The sequence below is a fragment of the Balaenoptera acutorostrata genome, chromosome 4 (genome assembly GCF_949987535.1).
Source record: "Balaenoptera acutorostrata chromosome 4, mBalAcu1.1, whole genome shotgun sequence".
In the NCBI taxonomy this organism is placed as follows: Eukaryota; Metazoa; Chordata; class Mammalia; order Artiodactyla; family Balaenopteridae; genus Balaenoptera; species Balaenoptera acutorostrata.
The window spans coordinates 140,963,911-140,984,072 of record NC_080067.1 but is presented as its reverse complement, the minus strand read 5'-3'; the positions used below and the strand labels follow the sequence as shown (position 1 = coordinate 140,984,072).

Here is a 20,162-nt window from a genome sequence, read left to right as displayed (position 1 = left end):
CAAGTCCATGTTTACCAAGGTAAAGAATGGCAATAATTGGTGGGGGAAACCCACTGGAACTCTTCATGAGCCAAGAGAAAAGGAACTGAGATACAACCTTTTGAGGGTAGACATGTGTTCATATTGAAAATACTTAGTCACAGAAGTGTAAATTTTTCATTTTATTCAAAGTTGGTACAGAAGTGCTAACATTTCCATAAAATAATTACTATACTTCAGTTACAGGACAAAATACCACAGAAAGGAATATACTTTGCAAGAAATGTAGTTCATCTTAAATTTCCAAATACTTTTAAAGGCTAATGCAGCAGCTGGCAAAATAACACATAGTACACAAAGAACAGTGTATTTTACAGAGTCAGTAATGAAAACTGACAGCTCTTTAGCAGATTCGCTTCATTTTTTTTCATTTTTAAACAGTAACACTTTTAAAAACACATTAAACCAAGATCATACATGTCTACAATTTAAAAAATAAGACTGTATACAATAGGTTAGAATAAGTCAAGTTAGAATTGTCATGTATGGTTAACAATCCTAAATCTACAATTTTAATTGCATTCCTTTCAATATGGAAGTAACCTGGTTTATACCAAATTCTACTTTCTGCTTGCAACTAAAACATTGTACAGTGAGATGGACCTGATCAGTCAAACCTTACAAAAAAAAAAAAAATGCTGTGGACAATGAAGGTACCCTGGAAATCAGTTTACAATTCAAAAAACTCACCAATAACCCAACAACTTCATTTAAAATCACATTTGGTCTACAATGCATAACTGACAAAACAATCCATGTATACAATACACAACCCCAGTGCACAGACTGGTCTCTCACAGAACATCTGAACAAAGCTTAAGAGGCAGGACACTGGGAAAAACATTTTTCAATGTAGACATCTTTTAAAAATGCATTAATACTTACATATCAAAATTACTAGATAAAAGCAGCAGTACTCTGCTGACATTTGGCTTAAAAATAAAGGAATGAATGAAGCAATTTCACAGGATATTAGAAAAGGAATTGGTTTTCTTCTTGAAGAAGACTACTAACTTTTGCACAGCAACTATTTTTGATATCCACCTTATCAAAAAAAAAAGGAGAAGAAGAAGCACTGAGAAGCCTAACATAGTTCATATGTGATTGCCAACATAGGTCCAGGCAACAGAAAATGGGATGTCCAAGCAAAGAATGGGTAAATCCTCGCTTTATTTTGGAACTCTGTTGGCAATCTATAAACTGAAGCAATATTGGTGGGGGAAAGCAGGGCAACAGATTCCATACCATCATCTGACACTAATGTAATATGTCATTATTTAAAAAATAAAGCTTTTGCATTTTAACAACCCCACAGAAAAGTCCATGAGCAAAAGACTTGTTGATCTGTTTGCCACTCAAAAGTTAGAGATCTCACAGTGAAATTAGAAAATTCTATTTATACATATTTACACCGCTAGGACTACTTTCACCTAGACTAATTAAAGCAATTTTCCATGGAATTACAGATGAAAGATATTCTGTCAAAGGAATCTTCAAAAGCATCCTTTAAGTTCTTAAAAACTATTTTAAATTTTAAAACAAAATTTAAAGGTACAGAACACATTCTACACAGGACTAACAGGTTATTACTGCTTTGCCTTATCACATATTGCTAAGCCAAAGATGTTCCTCAAACCTCTCCTTTCTCCTGCATTTCTGGTACTCCTCTCCAGTAACCCCACCGAAGCCTGAGGTTTTACATTCTTAAAAAAATGCTGTAGGTCCACAACCTGGCGACTTTTGGCTAGAGGGGGTAAGTCTCTCCCTCAAAGTGCTCAGGTTAATTCTTCTAAAACATGTTCCATTAGTCTACACCAGCTTTAATCTTCATTCCATATATTATTAAAGTTGATTATCCCTAAGAAGATAAACATACAAAATAGAGGAGAGTGGGAACAAAGATAGTCACATCTCTCCATCCTTAGAGTCCTTCCATCTTTTGACATACAGGCAAAATCCAAGACACAGATGTATTTATTCATTGTTTACAAACAGGGACTATTCAGGTGAAGAAAGTGACGAGTAAAATAAGGATAATGTCGAGTTCAAGAAAACACATTATTTTCTTCTTTTGCATGCATATTCACAGATTTCATCTAATCTAGTCTTGAAGCGGGTAATGAGACAGGCAAAAGAATCCTTTAGACTCTTACAACCATTGTGAAAAGCAAAGTAGTTCATTTGGCAGATCTGTCTCAGTTAGTTTGATGCTCGTAACACTTGGATCAAATTCTGCTCTATTAAAATGAAGTGCAGTGAAGCATATGAAAAAAAACTTCATTAAGTTTAGATTAAATTTACACAAAGATTAAAGATTAGTATTTGCCCTATTAAAATGTGAGATTTCTCCATGTTTTCAGGGTACTATTGACGGGAGGTAAAATTTCCTAAAGATTTATGATTAAAAAAAAAAAAAATCCAATGGCTCTACAGCTTAAAGCAGAAGTCTGTCAAAATGTTCCACCCACCAAAAACCTAGAAGTCTGTCCCTGTTTCTCAAGTTCCAGATTGTAGGAAAGAGCCCACAGACCCCATTTTAGCTAGTAACCCCCCAATACAATTGCAGTATTCTTGACATTGGTATTCTCTCCTCCACCAAAGCAGTACAAACGTACTCAGATTAGAACGCTGAATCCCTTATGATTTAGGACCCCTATCTTAGGTACCTCACTGTCTAGGGCTTTCAGTACTGCGGTCCTCATCCTGACAACTCGAGACAAACCCATGGTGGGCTTTTTATGCCTGGCACTTGTGGGATAATGAGAATACTGTTAGTCTTGTGCTTTCTACATGTGGAGTTACAAATATGAGGGAACATGGTTTTGTGCTTTCTATGGACGCTTACTTTCAGCTTTTTCCTTATCATGGAATGTGAAACTGTTGTCACATATATGTTCTCAGATATGCCTATCCAACCTACACTGGAAAATGATAAAGTTAAAATACACTCACAGAATAAGTAACCTTAAATTTTTAATTAAGGATATAAAAGAAACAAATACAGATGAATAAATAACATTTAAGCTGCAACACAAACCAGACTTACCTGGTTCCTTGAACTTAAACAGAGACTGCATATAAAGTATGTAAATATAAATGTATTTCCTTCACTAGCTATAACAATATTTAAAAAGAGGAATTGTAACAAATAAGAGTTATCTATCAAGAAAGGGAAAGGTGTGAACTAGCGGATTCAATATTGGCAACCAGAAGGCACTAATCAAAACATAAATTTCAGAAGATGATTATATTATGGAATACCCTACAGAATGGCCTTTGCCAATTGGGGGTTTCAATAATATAGATAGCAATGAGCTTAATTTCAGTTTCCAACTAGAATAACAAAAAAGTGAGTTATTAAGGAACATTCCACTTACGGAGGTATAGGCTACACTGATATATTGGAAAATTATCCAGAGTAGTTTGTCCAGAGGCAATAAAAAAAAGTAAACACTCCTTTATCCAGCAGCACTAGGGTACAAGGTGAATTTCCAACATAAGTCTCCAACAAAGGTGTGGTTATCTACTGTCAACTTGTGCTGTTGCCGAAATCACTGGAAAATGTATTTCCCTCAATGACAGAGTTCACTTACTGTAAACTGTCTTGAACTGGGGTGGGGGGCTCCGTTATCCTGGGCAACAATTATAATACAGTGCTTCTCTGAGGAGAGCAAAGCACTGCTCCTACACTAACAAGAATCTGAGACCACTGTGCTTTGTCTTGACTTATTCTAGCATCCCTCTCTTCAAACACGCTATATATCCAGGTAACCAAACCAAACTTTTAAAAGTCATTACATAAATTAAGTTTATTGGTTTAAGTCAAGTCTCAGATTATGGTCCTCCCCAAAAAAGTAAAGTGCACGAGGTGAGTAATGATACAGATACATCAAACCTTTTTTGTTTACTTCTGAGTAAAAGACTATATGCCAATGGTTAAGCCTGTTAGTTACCAGATAAATGGGGTGCTTAACCCAAAACAATAAGCTAAATCCTATCTTTTATAAAGGATTTGAGATGGAAACAAACATTAATTATATCAATTCTCTTAACATTCCTTTAAAGGTGAATCAGTAGTTTAAAGCATTATTCCCAGCACTGGAGAGAGAAGTTTAAATAAAAACATTTATATGACAACGTGAATAATGGTGTGGGACTCAGTGCTGGCAAAGCCCATCAATTATTTTGAACCTTAGCTAAATTCTGTTCTGGAGTCAAAGTAGTTGAGTATCTACTCTTCCAACAGAGGTGAGAGTTTGACAAAAAGCATACCAAATTAAGAGAAGTTAGCTTAATGGAGGAAAAGTGGTTTGCAGCCCTGAGTTAAGTCAACCAAGAAAACCAAACGTAGTGATCAAAAGATTACTTCTTATGTAATCCAGCTTCATACCTAACTAGTACAAAAGGGTTTCTCTATATGCCAACTGACTAGTTCCAACTTTTTACCTTTAATTACTGCAAGAACAAGGCTTTTCAGCATCAAAACAAACTCCATTCCTCTCTATATTGTGATACCATCATTTCAAAGGGACTGGTGTGAATTTAACTATTCTTGCCTCCTAATTTTTGAAAAATGAGTTTCGAGAATAAAATACTGATGAATTTTTAAGGGCTTTTATTATTAGTGAACACAAAGTCTAAGAAAATAATTCTTGAGAACAGTTTAAGCTAATAGAAATTTAGTATATTTAAACACAACTATATTTAGTGAATCACTATTTGGATCCAGACCTTCAAATATGGGGCAAAGCAGCACTTCTGCACACCATGACAATAAGCCTGAAAGAAAGTGAATTAAGCTGACAAAAGATCAAAATAGGAATCTGTTAAGTGTTGAAAGAATAGGTGAATAATTAAAGCAATGTGAGGGAAGACAAATAAAGGGGGAAACCAGTCTCTCTGAATGGTAGGTAGGCATACACACAAATAGGAATATATCCCATTTGTAAAGTCTGCTCAGGCTAATGTCAACATTAAAATGACTTGAACAATTTAACACCTGGCTAATGATAAATCTTATGAATACTGAAGCCTAAAACCATTTTTTTCTACTAAAGTATCATTATGAAATATCAGTCATTTTAACCTCAAATATGTTAATAAACTCATACTTTACGATATTCAACATCAAACCAGGGTTTAACAAGCTTGATCTTATTCACTGTACCCTAATCTATATGCGGAGGGGTTTAAACTAGCTGATAGCAAAGATGCCTCAAGTTCTAGGGTTCAATGAATATGATTCTACATCTAACACATTTTAAGCTAATTCTGTCTTCTGTTAAGTCTGCATCACCCAGGTACTTCTCAGCATCTCACTTAATAGTGTTTCTGACTTCATAAGAAAATTTTGTCCTGGCAAGTCTCCGTACTCACGTAATTTAACAATGGTCTTTATACATCTCTCAACCCAAACTCAGGAAATGCTGAGGTGTCACTACTAGATACCCATGTGGTCATTTTCAGCCATCATACCTCAGATGAAAATGACACATGGGAGTAAAGTATAAGAAAAGCAAGTAAGCCGAATACTGCCAAGTGGGAACAGTGATGGGTCTAACCTTTTAATAGTTAATAATATAGCAGCTCTATAGTGTGGTAAAGAATGAGAATAACCCATACGCTACATTAAATGATATCTAAAGAGAGAGGGGGAAGATCCACACACCCAATATAGGGAAGACAGCAATGGACTGAGAAATGTAGAGACTTAAAGGTTCTAATCACCCTGGACAAGACTTTCAAGCCCCCACTTAGCCTCAGGTTGGAGAACTGAGTAACAACCTTCCCACTCAATTCTTAAAATGTGAAGTTTCATGGAGTGATGGGCCCCCACTAATTACTTGACTTGCCATCCCCAAGAGCTAGGGCTTTGTGACCCAGGCCAGCCTCTTTGTGCAAAAAGACAATGGATCCTTTGAGCCAAGTGAAAAAGAAGGCTTGGGAGATCAGATCTGCTGGATTTAGGCCAAAGGACACAGCACCATTGCTACTGCTTGATGCTTCTCTAACCAAAAGATAAGAGTGATAACCTCACCAGGAAAGAAAGGCTGGGGAAAAAGACTGGCTCAGCTGTTTCAAAAGCCGTTTACTGTCTTGGGTAGGAGGACAAAATATTCTTAGATGAACAGGGAAATTAGAGGTCCCACAAAGGAACCAATAATCATTCTGCATGTCAGGGTAATAAGCTCTTCTCATCAGATCTGGAGACTAAGATTGCCTGAGAGGACAAAAATCTAAGAACTGGGGATACCATTAACAGCAGATAAGACAATATTTTTCTCCACCTTTGAACACCAGTGTCCTCGCTTCATTTTGACTCGCAGCTAACTATTGTAGTCAATCACTCTTAGCCAATTCTGAACTTCAGCTTGAGCCAATATGAAAACATATACATGTTAATGTCTAGGTATCAATGTCATCATTTAGGACCCTTTTAGTTAGTGTAAAGTATGACTATTTTGCTAGCTTTAAGACAGACCACGTTATCATTCCATGAACAATCATTCTAATGAAATACAGACTGAAGAACGGTCCCCTGAAATGAAGTTGCAATCAGGAATTCACATACTTATTCAAGCACATTATCTATTACTGGGAAGCAATAAGAAGGGCAAGCTTCAGGGACTTCAGTCGAAATAAAATGTTTATACTGGCAAGAATAAACAATCCTAATGGATATGCTAATAATCATTCCTTATTTACAAACATTAGTACTCTAAACTTGACCTACTGCTATATACACATGAATAGACACAAGATGATGTATTTTATGTATCATACTAAGACAACAGCAGAGAGAAGGCAGGGGGATGCTAATATCCCAAACTATTAGGAGTCAACATTAAATAAAGGGGGGGAAAAATCCACTTAAATACCACCTATTCATTTATGCTTTTAATACAAGGGGTAAGAAGGCTGCTCAGCCAATATGTCAATCCTCACTGCTGAGTTACACAGCAAGGTGTTCAGAGTCAAAGAAAAATTTTAATTCCTACAACTTAATGTCAATTTGAAAAATCTAAGATCCTGTTATTTCCCCAAATATCAAAAAGCTGTCTCAAAGGAAGAACAGTTCCTTTGAGAAAAGAAGAGGACAAACCATGAATCCAGATTTGGACACCTGGTTTTCTGTTCTTCCCAACAGACTTTGTAACCTTGGACATGTCACAGCCTCAGCCTCCACACAAGAAAAGGATGGTCCTTATTTTTATTTGGCCCCCAGCTTATAAACCTTAAGAATGAAATTGAGAACAAAATTCCACAAGGCACTCTAATATGCTCTCAGAAACCATACTATTCGTACATGAATTATTTTTTCATCTACAGACTCAGTCCTTCAGAAAGCCCCCTGGAGATGGGAAGACATTATGCTACCTGATAATTTCTAAAATCAACTTTGAACTAATCAAATCCATCATAATGAAACTAGTTTACAAATACAAAAAAATTTAAAGTCATTAGGACTGAGTTTTGATTCAAAATCTACAAAGATATCTAAAAAAGTAATAATTTTCCCCTGAAGAATAAAGGTTAATAAAATCATGCAATTTAAAAAATATCAGAGATTACAGAAAAGTCAAAGTAGATACACAATTAGTTTCCTTCATCTGTCATGGAGGAAAAAGGACAGGACACACAAAGAACTACCTAATCTGTAGAGCTTTTCTCAAACGTCTTTTGTACCCTGTCCTCATGAAGGGAATCAGCCTGTGAAAAATGGATTCTCTTCCAGGAAGGCTGTAAGTGGGTACGAAGCCATGTCAAGATAGAGGGTCCTACAATTAACGCAAGTCCTGTCATCTCCTCTACAAGACACACTACTGAACCCGTAGAAGTTCTTGTTCATGGCACCTCTTGAACACGCTATCCATTCTACAGAAAAACTATACTGACAATCCACCAATGGCAAAGCATGCACTCTTGAGTTTTCTGTTACTGATGGTCAGTTTGCATCGAAATATCATCACACTCTACGTCACTGTTAACTTTTTAAGCAAAAATGTAGAGGCTGTGTACACATGGTAAGTCTTTTGAAAAAAAAGTAAATCGGGGAAAAAAGACTTATCAAGGATACAATATGATCTGAGAATTAAATTTTCACTCTAAAAACTCAACTGCAATATCTCATGATCTAATCAAGTAGGGCGACCCAGCACAAAGGCAGAGTTAATTCTTCTTCAAATTTCCGGACATATCTTCCAAATGGATCCACTTGGGAAGGTACCTGGCTAATAAAGAATGTTACCAAATGACAAGAACAAAGCTAGAGAATTAATGAAGTATGAGAACATGAAAATTCCAAGTGAACACACGGCAAAAAGTCCGATATTTAGTATTAGACTATCATCTGTTCAGCTTAGTCAATCAAATGCTGCTTAGGAGATGCTAATTTCCAAACTATATAAATGATCTTAATTTGGTCAGTAAATCTGGGGATCATCAGCAATGTTTACTTCATTTTCTCCCCCATAATCATTTACAATACAATCATGACATACAACTTTATAAAGACAGACTTGGTGGTCATTTGAGTATGGTTCACTTCAACTTCAAAGTAGGAAAAAAAGAAAAAAACAACTGGAACAAACTTTTTCCCAACATTCCATATACTGGTGGTACAAGAATAGCTACAGGAAAACATTCTTCTTCCTTTCTTTCAGCATTCAGAATCCATAGGCTCATGCTAACAAAACAAACCTGGCAAACGAACTTGCCCTGAAACAAGCACATGTTAGATTTTCAGTACATAATTGATTATACAATGTCTACAAATTCAGTTTTTTAAAACGGAAGTAGGGATTACAGAGAGAGAAAAAACTTTAAAATGAGCAAGTCTTCTACTTCAGGGTAAGAAGGCCTACCAAGATTTGGCAGTGCAGACAGTATATCTTATTCGTGATATCTTAGCATATATTCTGCTCTAAGTGCTCTATGAGAATAATTGGTCTCTCCTTACTTTGGTATGGAAAATTTTAAACCACATTTGCACAATTCAGTCTGTTAAACAAGTTTTACTTCATTTAGATTGAAATTTTACTTTCATCCATCTCTGGGAAAATAAAGTCTTGCAAATAGATGATTTTTCTGCTAAGTAAAATTTGGCTAAAACCTACAGCGTAAACAATGCCTGAGAGATGCAACAGTTACATAGGTGTTTTGTTTTTTGTTTTTTTGTTTTTTTTCAAAGACCAGTATTTTCTTAAGTTAGTGTCTCATCATATCCTTAAAAGTTCATAAGGAGAAATAAACAAACATGAAAATTCCAAGTGAACACACAGCAAAAAGTCCAATATTCAGTATTAGTTTAACTTGTGGAGTTTCTTCCAACATTTGTAAACAAACAGCCTCCTCCTCCATCAGGTCTCTGAGACTCCTCTTGCTGAGGCTCTTACTTTTAAAGCCACAGAACCAATCTATGAACTTCCAGTACCGGCCTCCATCCTCTGTTTCTTTCTTTCTCTCTTTCTCACCCATGAGAGCTGCTTGCCCATTGGAATAAGCATCTACAGGTGTTTCTGCCTCTGAATGACCTAAAGAAGCCACTGGGTTGCCCTCCTCTCTGCAGGTCACCAACAGATTAACATCTTCAGGCTGCAGGCCCTTAATGCTATCTTCAGATTTCCCATTGGGAATAACGTGGTTGACAGCCTCACTATTCTCACTGCATCTCAGGATGCTCTTCTCTTGCATTTTGTATGGTTCTTCTTTTGGGGAGCAGCTCTCCTTTACCACCAGGCTCTTCTTAGACCAAAAGGTGGTGGTACGAATCTGTTCCTTCGTAGGAGGTGGCGTGAGAAGGCTAACAATTACAGTAATGAGTCCTGTGACCCAAAACAACGCAGTGGCCACGTACATGTAATGGATGTCTTTGATGAAGCCTGGCCTGTTATCAGGTTGGTCACATTCTGGGGCACGGTAGGCAAAGGCCAGTGTCAAACGGACTGCTCCAAGAACAAAGCCAGCCATTCCACCATAGAAAGCCCCTTGTTCATTGCAACGCTTCCAGAAAATCGCCAGAAGGAACAGGGCTGCAACTGGGGGCGTCAGGTAATCTGCCACCTCCTGAATGTAAAGGTACATCTGGCCTCCTTGCATCTCCACGATGATGGGCACCCATGCAATGCTGATCACTACCATAAAAGCCACAAATATCCTCCCCACAATCATTAGTTCCCGGGAGCTTGCACTCTTGCGGATGAGTTTGTACACATCGAGGGTGAATATGGTACTGGCACTGTTAAAGATAGAGTCCAAGTCACTCATCAGAGCTGCAATCATCACTGCCATCATTAAGCCCCGGAGGCCCACAGGAACCAGCTTCATCACCAGGCGTGGGTAAGCAATGTTAGAGCACCCAGCTCTGCTTCCACATACTTGCATGCAGTGCTCTGGGTTGATGCAAGCTATATCATCAGCAAACAGTATCCTGGAAATCATTCCTGGGACAACTATGATAAACATTGGCAGAAGCTTCAAGAAGCCAGCCATCAGAGTAGAGCCTTTGGCATGAGCAATGTTTTTAGCCGCTAGGACCCTCTGCACGATGACTTGGTCAGCACACCAGTACCACACCGAAGCTGGGGTCTGCCCAAGAATGAATCCAGGCCAAGGAACATCTTCATCTGTTGGATTCCGCAACATTTTCAGTGCATCTTTCTTAGGGTGGACATTACAAGAATTTGTGTTGGAAAGGTTGTATGTCAACAAGATGGAAGTGACATTGGGTGAGGCCAACATGTACCTTCTCTTAACTTCCTCAAACCCGCCAATCTCCATCATGCTAATAATCATAAGTGTGAGTGCCCCAACGATCATGAGCAGAGCCTGCAGAGTGTCTGTGTAGATCACTGCAACAAGGCCTCCGGTGACAGTCAGCAAAGCCGTCATGCCAATGAGTAGGATGACAGACACATAAAGGTTCCAACCCAAAGACTCCTGGATAAAGAGGGCACCCGAATACAGATCCACTGAGAGCTTGGTGAAGATATAGAGAATCAGAGACAACGCTGCGAAATAGACCTGAATCCTATGGCCACCAAATCGCTTGGACAAGTATTCAGGCATGGTGTATACCCCTGACCGGATGTAAATCGGGATGAAAACCCATCCCAGAAGTTGCAAAAGCAGTAAGGCATTGAATTCCCATGCGCCCACTGCAAATCCACTTGCAGCTCCAGATCCTGCCAGCCCAATGAAGTGCTCACTCCCAATATTGCTCACAAACAGAGAGGCACCAATTGCTACCCAGGTCATAGAGCGCCCCGCCAGGAAGTATCCACTTACAGTGCTTCTATTAGATTTCCACATGGCAAAAAAACCAATGCACATGACCAGGATAAAATACAGGGCCACTATGGCAATGTCTGCTGTCTCCAGTACAGCCCTCATTTTGGTAACTTTGTGAATAAAAGTGTCCAGTGACAGAAGTGTCCAACTTTTTATTTACTCATTAGTAACCCCAGCCAAGTCTGTAAACCATACGTGAACTGGACTACACAGAGCAACACAGCAGGTCAAAGTCTTTGTCCTTTGGTTTGCTGTCTTGATGGTGGCGGTTGTGATAAACTTTGAAGGAGACAGTTTAAATTTTCCTCCGCTTCTTAATTGGGATTGAGAACTTAGCTCGTACTCTTAATCCACTCTCCACAAGACCATCAGCATTTACTCAGGTGCTGGAGGAGAAATTCTGAGTTGCAGCTAAGTCTAGTGAAGCCTACTGTACCAACCCTGCAAGGCAGCAAAGACAAAAGACAAAGATTGAATTAGAGGAGGGGCTCACCAAGCGATGAGGAAACTTTCAGTCTAGCAAAACGGCGCAACAAGACATTATAAAAAGAAAAAAAAAACTTTTAAAATATATGTACTTTAGTTCCACAGGAAAGAGTGACCCATACTATCACATCTGATACTTAAAGTCAGGGAGAATATTTATCATTTTGAACTAAGAACAAAAATTCATCGACCTCCTAACTAAGTGGCTTAACTTCTCTGGCAACTAAGAACTGCCCACCATGACACTGCCCTTTCTTGTCTTAGTGTGGTAGTCTCAGATTGGAAAGGCACCAAGGTCTTAACGCACCTTGGGGGCGGGGGGGGATGACACTAATTATTCATAATAAATAAGGGCACCAAAATGAATCTTCAAATACTGTGAATCCTAAGAGTAATGTATTTTATAGCCAGTTAGGGTCCTGGACAGAACAGGTATTTACTAAGTATTATCATCTACCCCCAAACACAATACCAAGTACTGCTTAGTCTGTGCAGACTACTGTTACAAAATTTTCCTAGATTCCTACTACAAATGTACCTCTGTGCTAGTCATCATATATTACCCTAGAAATTGTGACATGACTCCTGCCCTAAGGGGAAACAAGATGTTCCACACAAAAAAACTAGGAACATACAACTTATAAACAACCCTAAAATTTTACTCTGCTAGCTAGAAGGAAGACATTGAAAAAAAGATTTGTTTAATGTTAAAGAAAGTAATCTCCTTCCCTTCCATTTCATCAGGCATTATTTCCAAGAGAACCTCTGAGAAGATAAAGGCACTGACTCAAGGTTTGATTTTGCTGAATAATTTTTCCTTTTAAATGCTTTCTTGTTGAAGGGTATACAGAGCAAGGAGAGGAGGAAGAAAGAGAAAATTTTTCTGGAAGACTGAAAAATAACGTCATTATTGTTATATCTTCCAAACCTAAACAAAACAGACATCTATAAACCATTAGATAATAAATTATCTTCAATAAGTCAATCAGATTTTTTCAGTCCTGGATTAAGAAAATCATTGAAAAACAGACATTTAAATTTACCTAAAATTGAGTTTATGAATATGACGGGTTTTCTCCTGGAAAAAGAGACAAATTCTGAATCTTCAAAGTTATTATAATTGGAGCTGAAAGACCAATATGAAAAACACTTTGTAATTCAACCTAATGCCTTCCACATGTTAACTCCTAAAGTGATTTCTCCTTTTGAGATAAGGCAACCTCAGAGTGAAATGTTTTTTTATGCTTGACAAAGCAGATGCTTTTTGATGAATCTAGATATTTTCCTTTAAAAATTATTAAGTCCTATAAATGATACTAAAAGCCACCTCTTTTCCAAATAGACCACAGTACTAAACACTTAACAACACACCTCTTACTGGTAAGGAAAAGAGCTGGAAATAATGCTTAAAGATAAACACGCTACCGAATTAGGTTATTAGGTCTAATTAATAATGCTGCCATGTAGAAATGTCTTAAACCCATCTTTATGCCTTTTTAAGCATAAAGCACTACAACAGTTACACTAAAAAAAACTAAAATCTTTCCTCCTAAAAGCCAGTGTCAATAATGACTGGCATGAGTAAAACTGCCACACACAAAAACATAAAATACACTAAAAGTTGGTATTTGTATCACTTCATACTTGCCAAAACCTGAAGCTGCTTGTATTTCTATGACTACTTTCTCTGACCCCAAAATGTTCAAGTTATTTAAAAAAATACTTGGACATTATTTAGGAAGAATTACCTAAATTTTTAATAAAATCTAATCAGGTGACTAATAAATATTAATTATTTAAAAGGGTACCTGTAACATTTCAGTATAAGGGTTAGGTCCTCAATTACAAAGAAAACTGTAGTTGGCAATTATGAGATCCCTGCCCCCCAACAGAGCTCCCACTGCCATCCAACATCCAAGCCATACCCTTGCCATTTTGTTCCAACTTACACACAGATAAGCCTAGCTCACTGGTCAGAAGGGCCATTTCAAGTGTCTCTCTTCTCAACGGCAATACTTGACCATCTGTCTCCTCAAGAAGGGACAAACAGCCAGAGTGCTTTTATGTTTGTCTGGAGGGAAGGTGGAAGGGGCTATGTGTTGCAGCGGCTGCTGCAGCAGCCTATCTATTCAAAGAGCAGAGGGCTCAGAGACAAAACAAGCCCTTCCTTCTCCGATCACTAGGAAGCACTGCTAAAATAAACAACACCTTCCCATCGTCAAATATGATGCAAGTAAGATACCTAAGCCATATTCCGCTCCGTGATGAATGCTTAGACTGGTCTAACCCCTAACTTCCCTAGAACAGCTGGCAGGTAAGCTAGAGAGAAAAGATGTTGGGCCCACAGGAGAGGCAGCAGGAAGACGCCAAACACTAGCTCAAGGCCGAGTTCTCAGCTCTTTCTGCCCCTCAGATCCTTCAAAAGCCACTGCCAACAGTCCCCATCTCACTGGATACCATAGCAGTCTGTGGACAGATTTAAGATTTTTCCAATTTAAACAAAAAACATCCAGAGACCAGCACCTAGTAAAGACTGGAAAAGGAAACAAAAACAAAAACAGATCAAATTAGTTTACAGAAAAATATAAAATACTATAATACAATGCAGCCAAATTTCACATCCTAGTCATTAAGAGAGACTGTCACAGCCTTTTAGGAGATGAAGTGTGCAATTCTTAAAAAATGGTTCCAAATAAAATATACAAGTTTTGCATATTTTTTCTCACTCTTTTAAAAAAGTAAACATTTCTACAACAAAAATATAACGAACACTATCCAGAGTTCCTTTATTGTTAGAAAGAATATACATGGAAAAATTTTTTCTCCAGCTAAAATGAAATTTTTTAATTTATGTTTTTATATTTCTAGGACTAAGCTGGTTCATGGTTCAGATAAATCCCTTAAGTGAGAAATGTGGGACAAGTAATAAAGTAGGTATAGTAATGGTAAGTATGTGGGTTGGCTCCTTGGTAGTGCATTTTTAAGAAAACGATTATTTCTGTAATGAGAGTAATAGACGTAGAATGTATAAAGAAATGGTCCCCTAGTTATGATGGCCAGTGTAAGAAATTGAGCTGATTTCAATCAAACACAAGGGTGTTGTGAAACAGAGAGACTCTCCCCAACAGGAGGGCGCTTCTGTCTCAGAAAGCAGTGTTTTGTTGATAGTTCCGCACAAAATTAAAATACAATCTTGGTACATGAAAGTACTATTTCATTTACTTGGATGAATTAAATTACAATTAAAGAATTAATCCAAATAAAGAAGTGTACACAAATATTTGCTGTGTTTGAACTATAAAGAGTAAAATAGGTAAGACCAAATTTAAATCAGCTATTAAACCCCTTCAGGTAATATAATCAAAACGTAATTAGTTATGACCAAATCTAACATCTCTCTTCTATTATCTAGGGAGAACATATAGTTTATCTTCCAAGCTAGGAAGCTATTCTGGGACATTGTGTAAAATCCAGGATGTATGGTCACTCTTAAAAGAAAGTCATCTGCCATAAAAACCAAACAAAGAACAAGAAAAACAAACCTTAAAGCCATCAGGGCTGCAAGTCATAATAAACTCAATGAGGCTCGTGAACTACCAAAGAGTAGAACAAAGTGACCCTCAATGTGACCAAACCACAATCGTTTTAGCTTTGGGGTCGATTTAAAAACCAAACATTCAAAAGGACAATCTGAATAGGCAGAGCCCACTACTGTCAATAGTAGGCTTGCCAAGTCTTGCTCATTTTCTGATTCGATGGAAAATATTCCCTTTACTAACTAGTAATTTAAGGGGTACAGAACACACCGACACGTCTGAAAACTTACATGTGTAGGTGGCATGGTCAAGAAAGCAGACGAGCTTTGAAGGGCTGGGGGTCCAAGCTCTGTCACTTCCTAACTGCAGGACCTTAGGCAAGTAATCTCTATGAGCCTCAACTGTCTCGTCTGTAAAATGAAGGCACCACGCAGCTCCTAATGGTTTAATAAGGAGTAAGTAACACCTAGAAAGTGTGTTGCCCAGTGCAACAGGCAGGTGCTCAGTAAACGTCACTTCACTGTCTACAACTTGCATAGACTGGAAGTGGTGATATCGACTCCTTTCAAATTAAACTATCAACGATACCCCAGGTGTTTTAGGAGCCTCATAGAAGTTATTTATAGATAAAAAGAACTAAATAAAATAATGTATTAAATATGCAGTTCTGTCACAAATATTTTAAACAGGCTCCCAACCAACTCAACTATTAGCTCCTATCTACATCACTTCATTCAAGTTAAATACAAAAAAACTCACTAAATTTATATAAAATTCTACTTACGGACTTTTCAGACACATTTTCACTTTTGTTATCTTGATTCAAAGTCCAACAAAGCAAACTCCTCTAGTGGAATAGGTTACTGGCGCTTGGTATATACATACTCATAACAGGGCCTTCCTCAACCCTTGCTTAACTTTAAAAATGTAGAGCTTGGCTATGATAGCAGTTTATCAGTGACACCGAAAGGAAAATGAGTGTTTCGAATACAACAGATATGAATTCCAGCCAATTTTAAATTACAAGTGGAGCTGAAGACATGTAATCATATAATAGTCCCTAAAACATTTAAGGAGCTTGCCCTTAAATTTCTTTGGCAAAACATTTCTACTATACCTACAATCTTGCTGTTCAAGTTTTTGGAAGTATGCAAGAAATGTATGAAACCGTGATTGAACTCAAATGGCATTCAAACTATATTCTGAGGGTTCCTAGATGGGACACGGGGGTGTCCCATCACAGGGGTGGGAGGTGAGGCAGAGTGAACAGGGATTTAAGCCCCCCTCCAGCAACCCTCTACCAACCAGAATGGCTCTACTTTTAGCAAATTATTGGGGGGTGGGGGGTTAGGAGGGATGGTTTCCCATGTAAGTAATCCATTTCGTCAAATAAAATCTTATTCACCTAGAAAAGTTCATAAATCACCAGATTTATCATTTCATCCATATACACACATCCCCCAAGATACAGTCATTTTAATTTGCTTCTATGAATGTAGAAGTGTGGCTCACCAGGGGTCTTTTGGGTTTTGTTTGTTTTTCGAAAGAAGTCTCAGCAATGAAGACCTTTTGGGTATGGGGGTAAATTTGAAACTACTACTGGTTTCAACCTTTATGTGGATGATACCAGAACATGTGTATGGAGCAAACTCCAATAACCTATATTTTTTGAGAGAAATGAAAACGTAAAGTAACGGAGTAGTAGCGCCTATGACACCATATCATGTAATCCCAATGACTAAGCATTTTGTGTTACCTTTTAATGGGAAGAATTCAAAAGGCTCAGCACTATTTGCTTGCAAACGACTAGTTATCATAAATGAGTTATAAATAATGGAGATAAAAAATAAATACCTGGCACTAAGTCTTAACACCTTGTAGGTACTGTGCCTAGAGTGCTGTATGCATTACTTTAATCCTCACAACAATTATAAGATAAGTACAATTATTATGATCATTTTACACACAAGAAAACTGAAACCAATGAGGTAGTATAACACTCCAGGATACAGTTATTTGTGTTTACATCTGGATTTGCACTCCCATCTAGGTTTAAATTGTTTCTTCCCTTAATCACTATGCAACACTATCTTTAATGAAAAGGACATTTATTAATAGAAACAAACAATATTAATAAAAGGTCATTCAATATCACCCATGTTTAAAAATTTTGAGTTTGCAGAGAAAACAACTGAGATGTATATATAACAAATGTTAACAAAAGAGACTGCAAAGAGTGTAGAGGATAAAATCCAACTGAAGTATTTATGTATGATCATTCGTGATGAATATATGTATGAAGAAAATGAAGAGATTCAAAACAAAAAGAAGTCCCAGGCACAGGCTTCTTATGTAAGTAAAAACACACAGAGCAGGAAATTCGGCTAGAAGATCAAGGCTCAACCAGCTTCTCATTCTCCAAGTCCAAGGCTTTTGCCTCCATTCTCTTTTTCAGTGTCAGAATTAAAAAATTAAGTCTCAAAGTCTATTCTACATCTGACCTTGTTACCACAGGCTATATGAATCTCAGCCTTCCCTCATCTGCTAACTCTTACATCCTTAAGACATTAGGTTAAGAGAATTGGCTATATGATCTATAGATACGAGTTCTCATAGCAAAATCTATGGATCACTGTCCTTACTGAATGAAGTGTTTGTAACCACCTATCCTTTTCCTTGGGAGTATGAATAATTTGGCTCACCCCCTTAAAGCTGTTCCACTCTCAATCTTCCTCACCTCAGAGAATGGTGACTCCATCCTTACTATTGCTCAAGCCCAAATTATCAGTCATCACTGAGGGCTTGCTCACTTTCTCTCTCAACTCACTCATAATCAATCCATTAGCAAAATCTGTTAGCTTTCTCTCAAAAAATATATCCAGAATCAGACCACTCAGAATCTCAACCACTAGCACCCTGATCCAAATCACCATTCCATCTCATCCGGTTAACTGCCCTAGCCTCTTAACCTGTCTCCAAGCTCTGGCCCTTGGCCCACAACAGGGCATTAACACAGCAAGCAGTCACCTCTTTACTCACAATGCACAATGTACCAAACATGCCTCGGGACCTTGACACTGGCTGTTCCCTATGCAGGACACACTCTGCACCCCCAGATTTTCACAAGACTTGCTCTCCTCTCATTGTCTTTGCTCAAAAGTAACTTCCTAACCATCTCAATCTCTCCTTATCCTGCTTTATTTTTTTCCACAGGACTCAACACCTTCTAACATACTATACAACTTCCTCATATTTACTGTCACCTCACTACCAACATGTAAATTCCATGAGGGCAGAGACTCTAGTCTCTGATGCTCACTGATGTGGTCTGTGTCTAGAACACTATCTTGCACACTGCAGGTGCTCAAATGTTTAAATAAATGAATCAAATATTAATGACTAAACACCTGATCAAGAGTGTTAAACTTCCAACACTCTATACAATTATCAACAGTGGGGTTTTTTTAAAGCAGAAAGAGAAGGCAGATTAAAAGGCCAAGAAGAAGTAAAGCACTTCCTCCCCTACCAAAGTGATCTGCAATCTCAAACAGCTCTAGTTGAGTGTAGAATGACAACAAGACAAATCAGACTAGGCAAGCATGCTGCCCTTTGTTCAGATAAAAACTCAAAGGGCCATGACACAGTAAAAACCTGTACCTGGAGCCACCATCTCATACTGCCTACCTACCTACTTCCCTTCATTGTACTAACTCCATTTCAGAGTGCGTTCCAGATTCTACCTCTTCAATTGTCAGTATCCATTGCACAGTGTGCAGTGATACACGCTTCGTGTATTATGGGTGTTTCCATGCAGCCACAAAGGACAGCCTGGTGTGCGCAAGCAGCACTTCCCTCAGCTCACTCTACACAAATTCAAGCATCCTGCTGATGTCAACACATGAAGAACCTCTCCCATCTCTGCCTCTCCATTACACTTGAAGAATTAAATGAAAAAGTTACTTTAATAACTAGCGCTTACCCCAACATTAGTGCCAGGCACCATTTTTAAGCTACATGTACCGGACCATTTAATCCTCACAAAATCCCCAAGAGGTAGGCATAATTACCCCCAAATTTACATATGAGAAAATTGAGGACATATTACAGAATTACTAAGGAAGTCCAGAACCATCCTCTGTGAAGTAAAGATGAAGAATGTATCCTTTTACAACTCTCCCCAGGAAGGTATACATAAAAAAGTAGAAATAAACACAGGTCAGAAAAAAATCTGCTCATCGATACAGAAGGAATGATGCAATCTGAGAATCACCTTTCGTAATCCCTAATGAAATAATGTCCCTAGGCAATGATTGCAATGGATGCTAGAACCCTTAGGTGAAAGAAAGTTTGATGGGAACTTCAGAATGGATGCTTGAGGCTGTCAACATCTACACCCATCAAGAATTAATCTTATCTCTAAAGGCAGACATGAATGCTATACCCAGGAACACTTGCAAAAACATCAAGTAAATACAACCTGTGGATGTTGCTTGGATTCAGATTCAAGCAAATCAACTGTAGAGAAACAACTGAGACAATTCAGGGCATTTGAATATGGATATTAGATGTTAAGGAATTGTAGTGAGGTGGCATAAAGGCACTGTGGTTTTCTGTTTTTGTTTTTTAAGCCCTTACCTTTTAGATACATGATAAATATTCACAGGAGAAATTTTATATCTGCATTTGCTTTAAAGTACTCCAGCAATAACTGATTCTGAATCATCAATAAATGCTAAATCCAGTGGAAGACTGCTGGAGAAAAGAATATTGAGTCTCAATCAAGTTTGTCACTCCATAAATCACTTAATAATT

At 37.8% G+C, this 20,162-nt stretch overlaps 2 protein-coding genes across 8 annotated transcripts in view; both read right to left on the bottom strand.

Annotated features, from left to right (window-relative positions):
- Positions 1 to 20,162, bottom strand: part of MRPS6 (mitochondrial ribosomal protein S6) — a 63,733-nt gene that overhangs the window by 29,989 nt on the left and 13,582 nt on the right. The gene's annotated exons all lie outside the window — the stretch shown is intronic.
- SLC5A3 (solute carrier family 5 member 3) overlaps positions 149 to 20,162 on the bottom strand; it is a 34,142-nt gene continuing 14,128 nt past the window's right edge. For 5 of the 6 annotated variants that reach the window (XM_057545617.1, XM_057545616.1, XM_057545619.1 and 2 more), the window contains exon 2: positions 149 to 11,769. In XM_057545617.1, the coding sequence (XP_057401600.1) occupies positions 9,274 to 11,430 (2,157 nt within the window). In that variant the 5' untranslated portion in view covers positions 11,431 to 11,769 and the 3' untranslated portion in view covers positions 149 to 9,273. Of the gene's footprint in view, positions 11,770 to 12,857; positions 19,964 to 20,162 lie in introns of those variants that run through there. The other variant, XM_007183721.3, reaches the window with a different exon arrangement.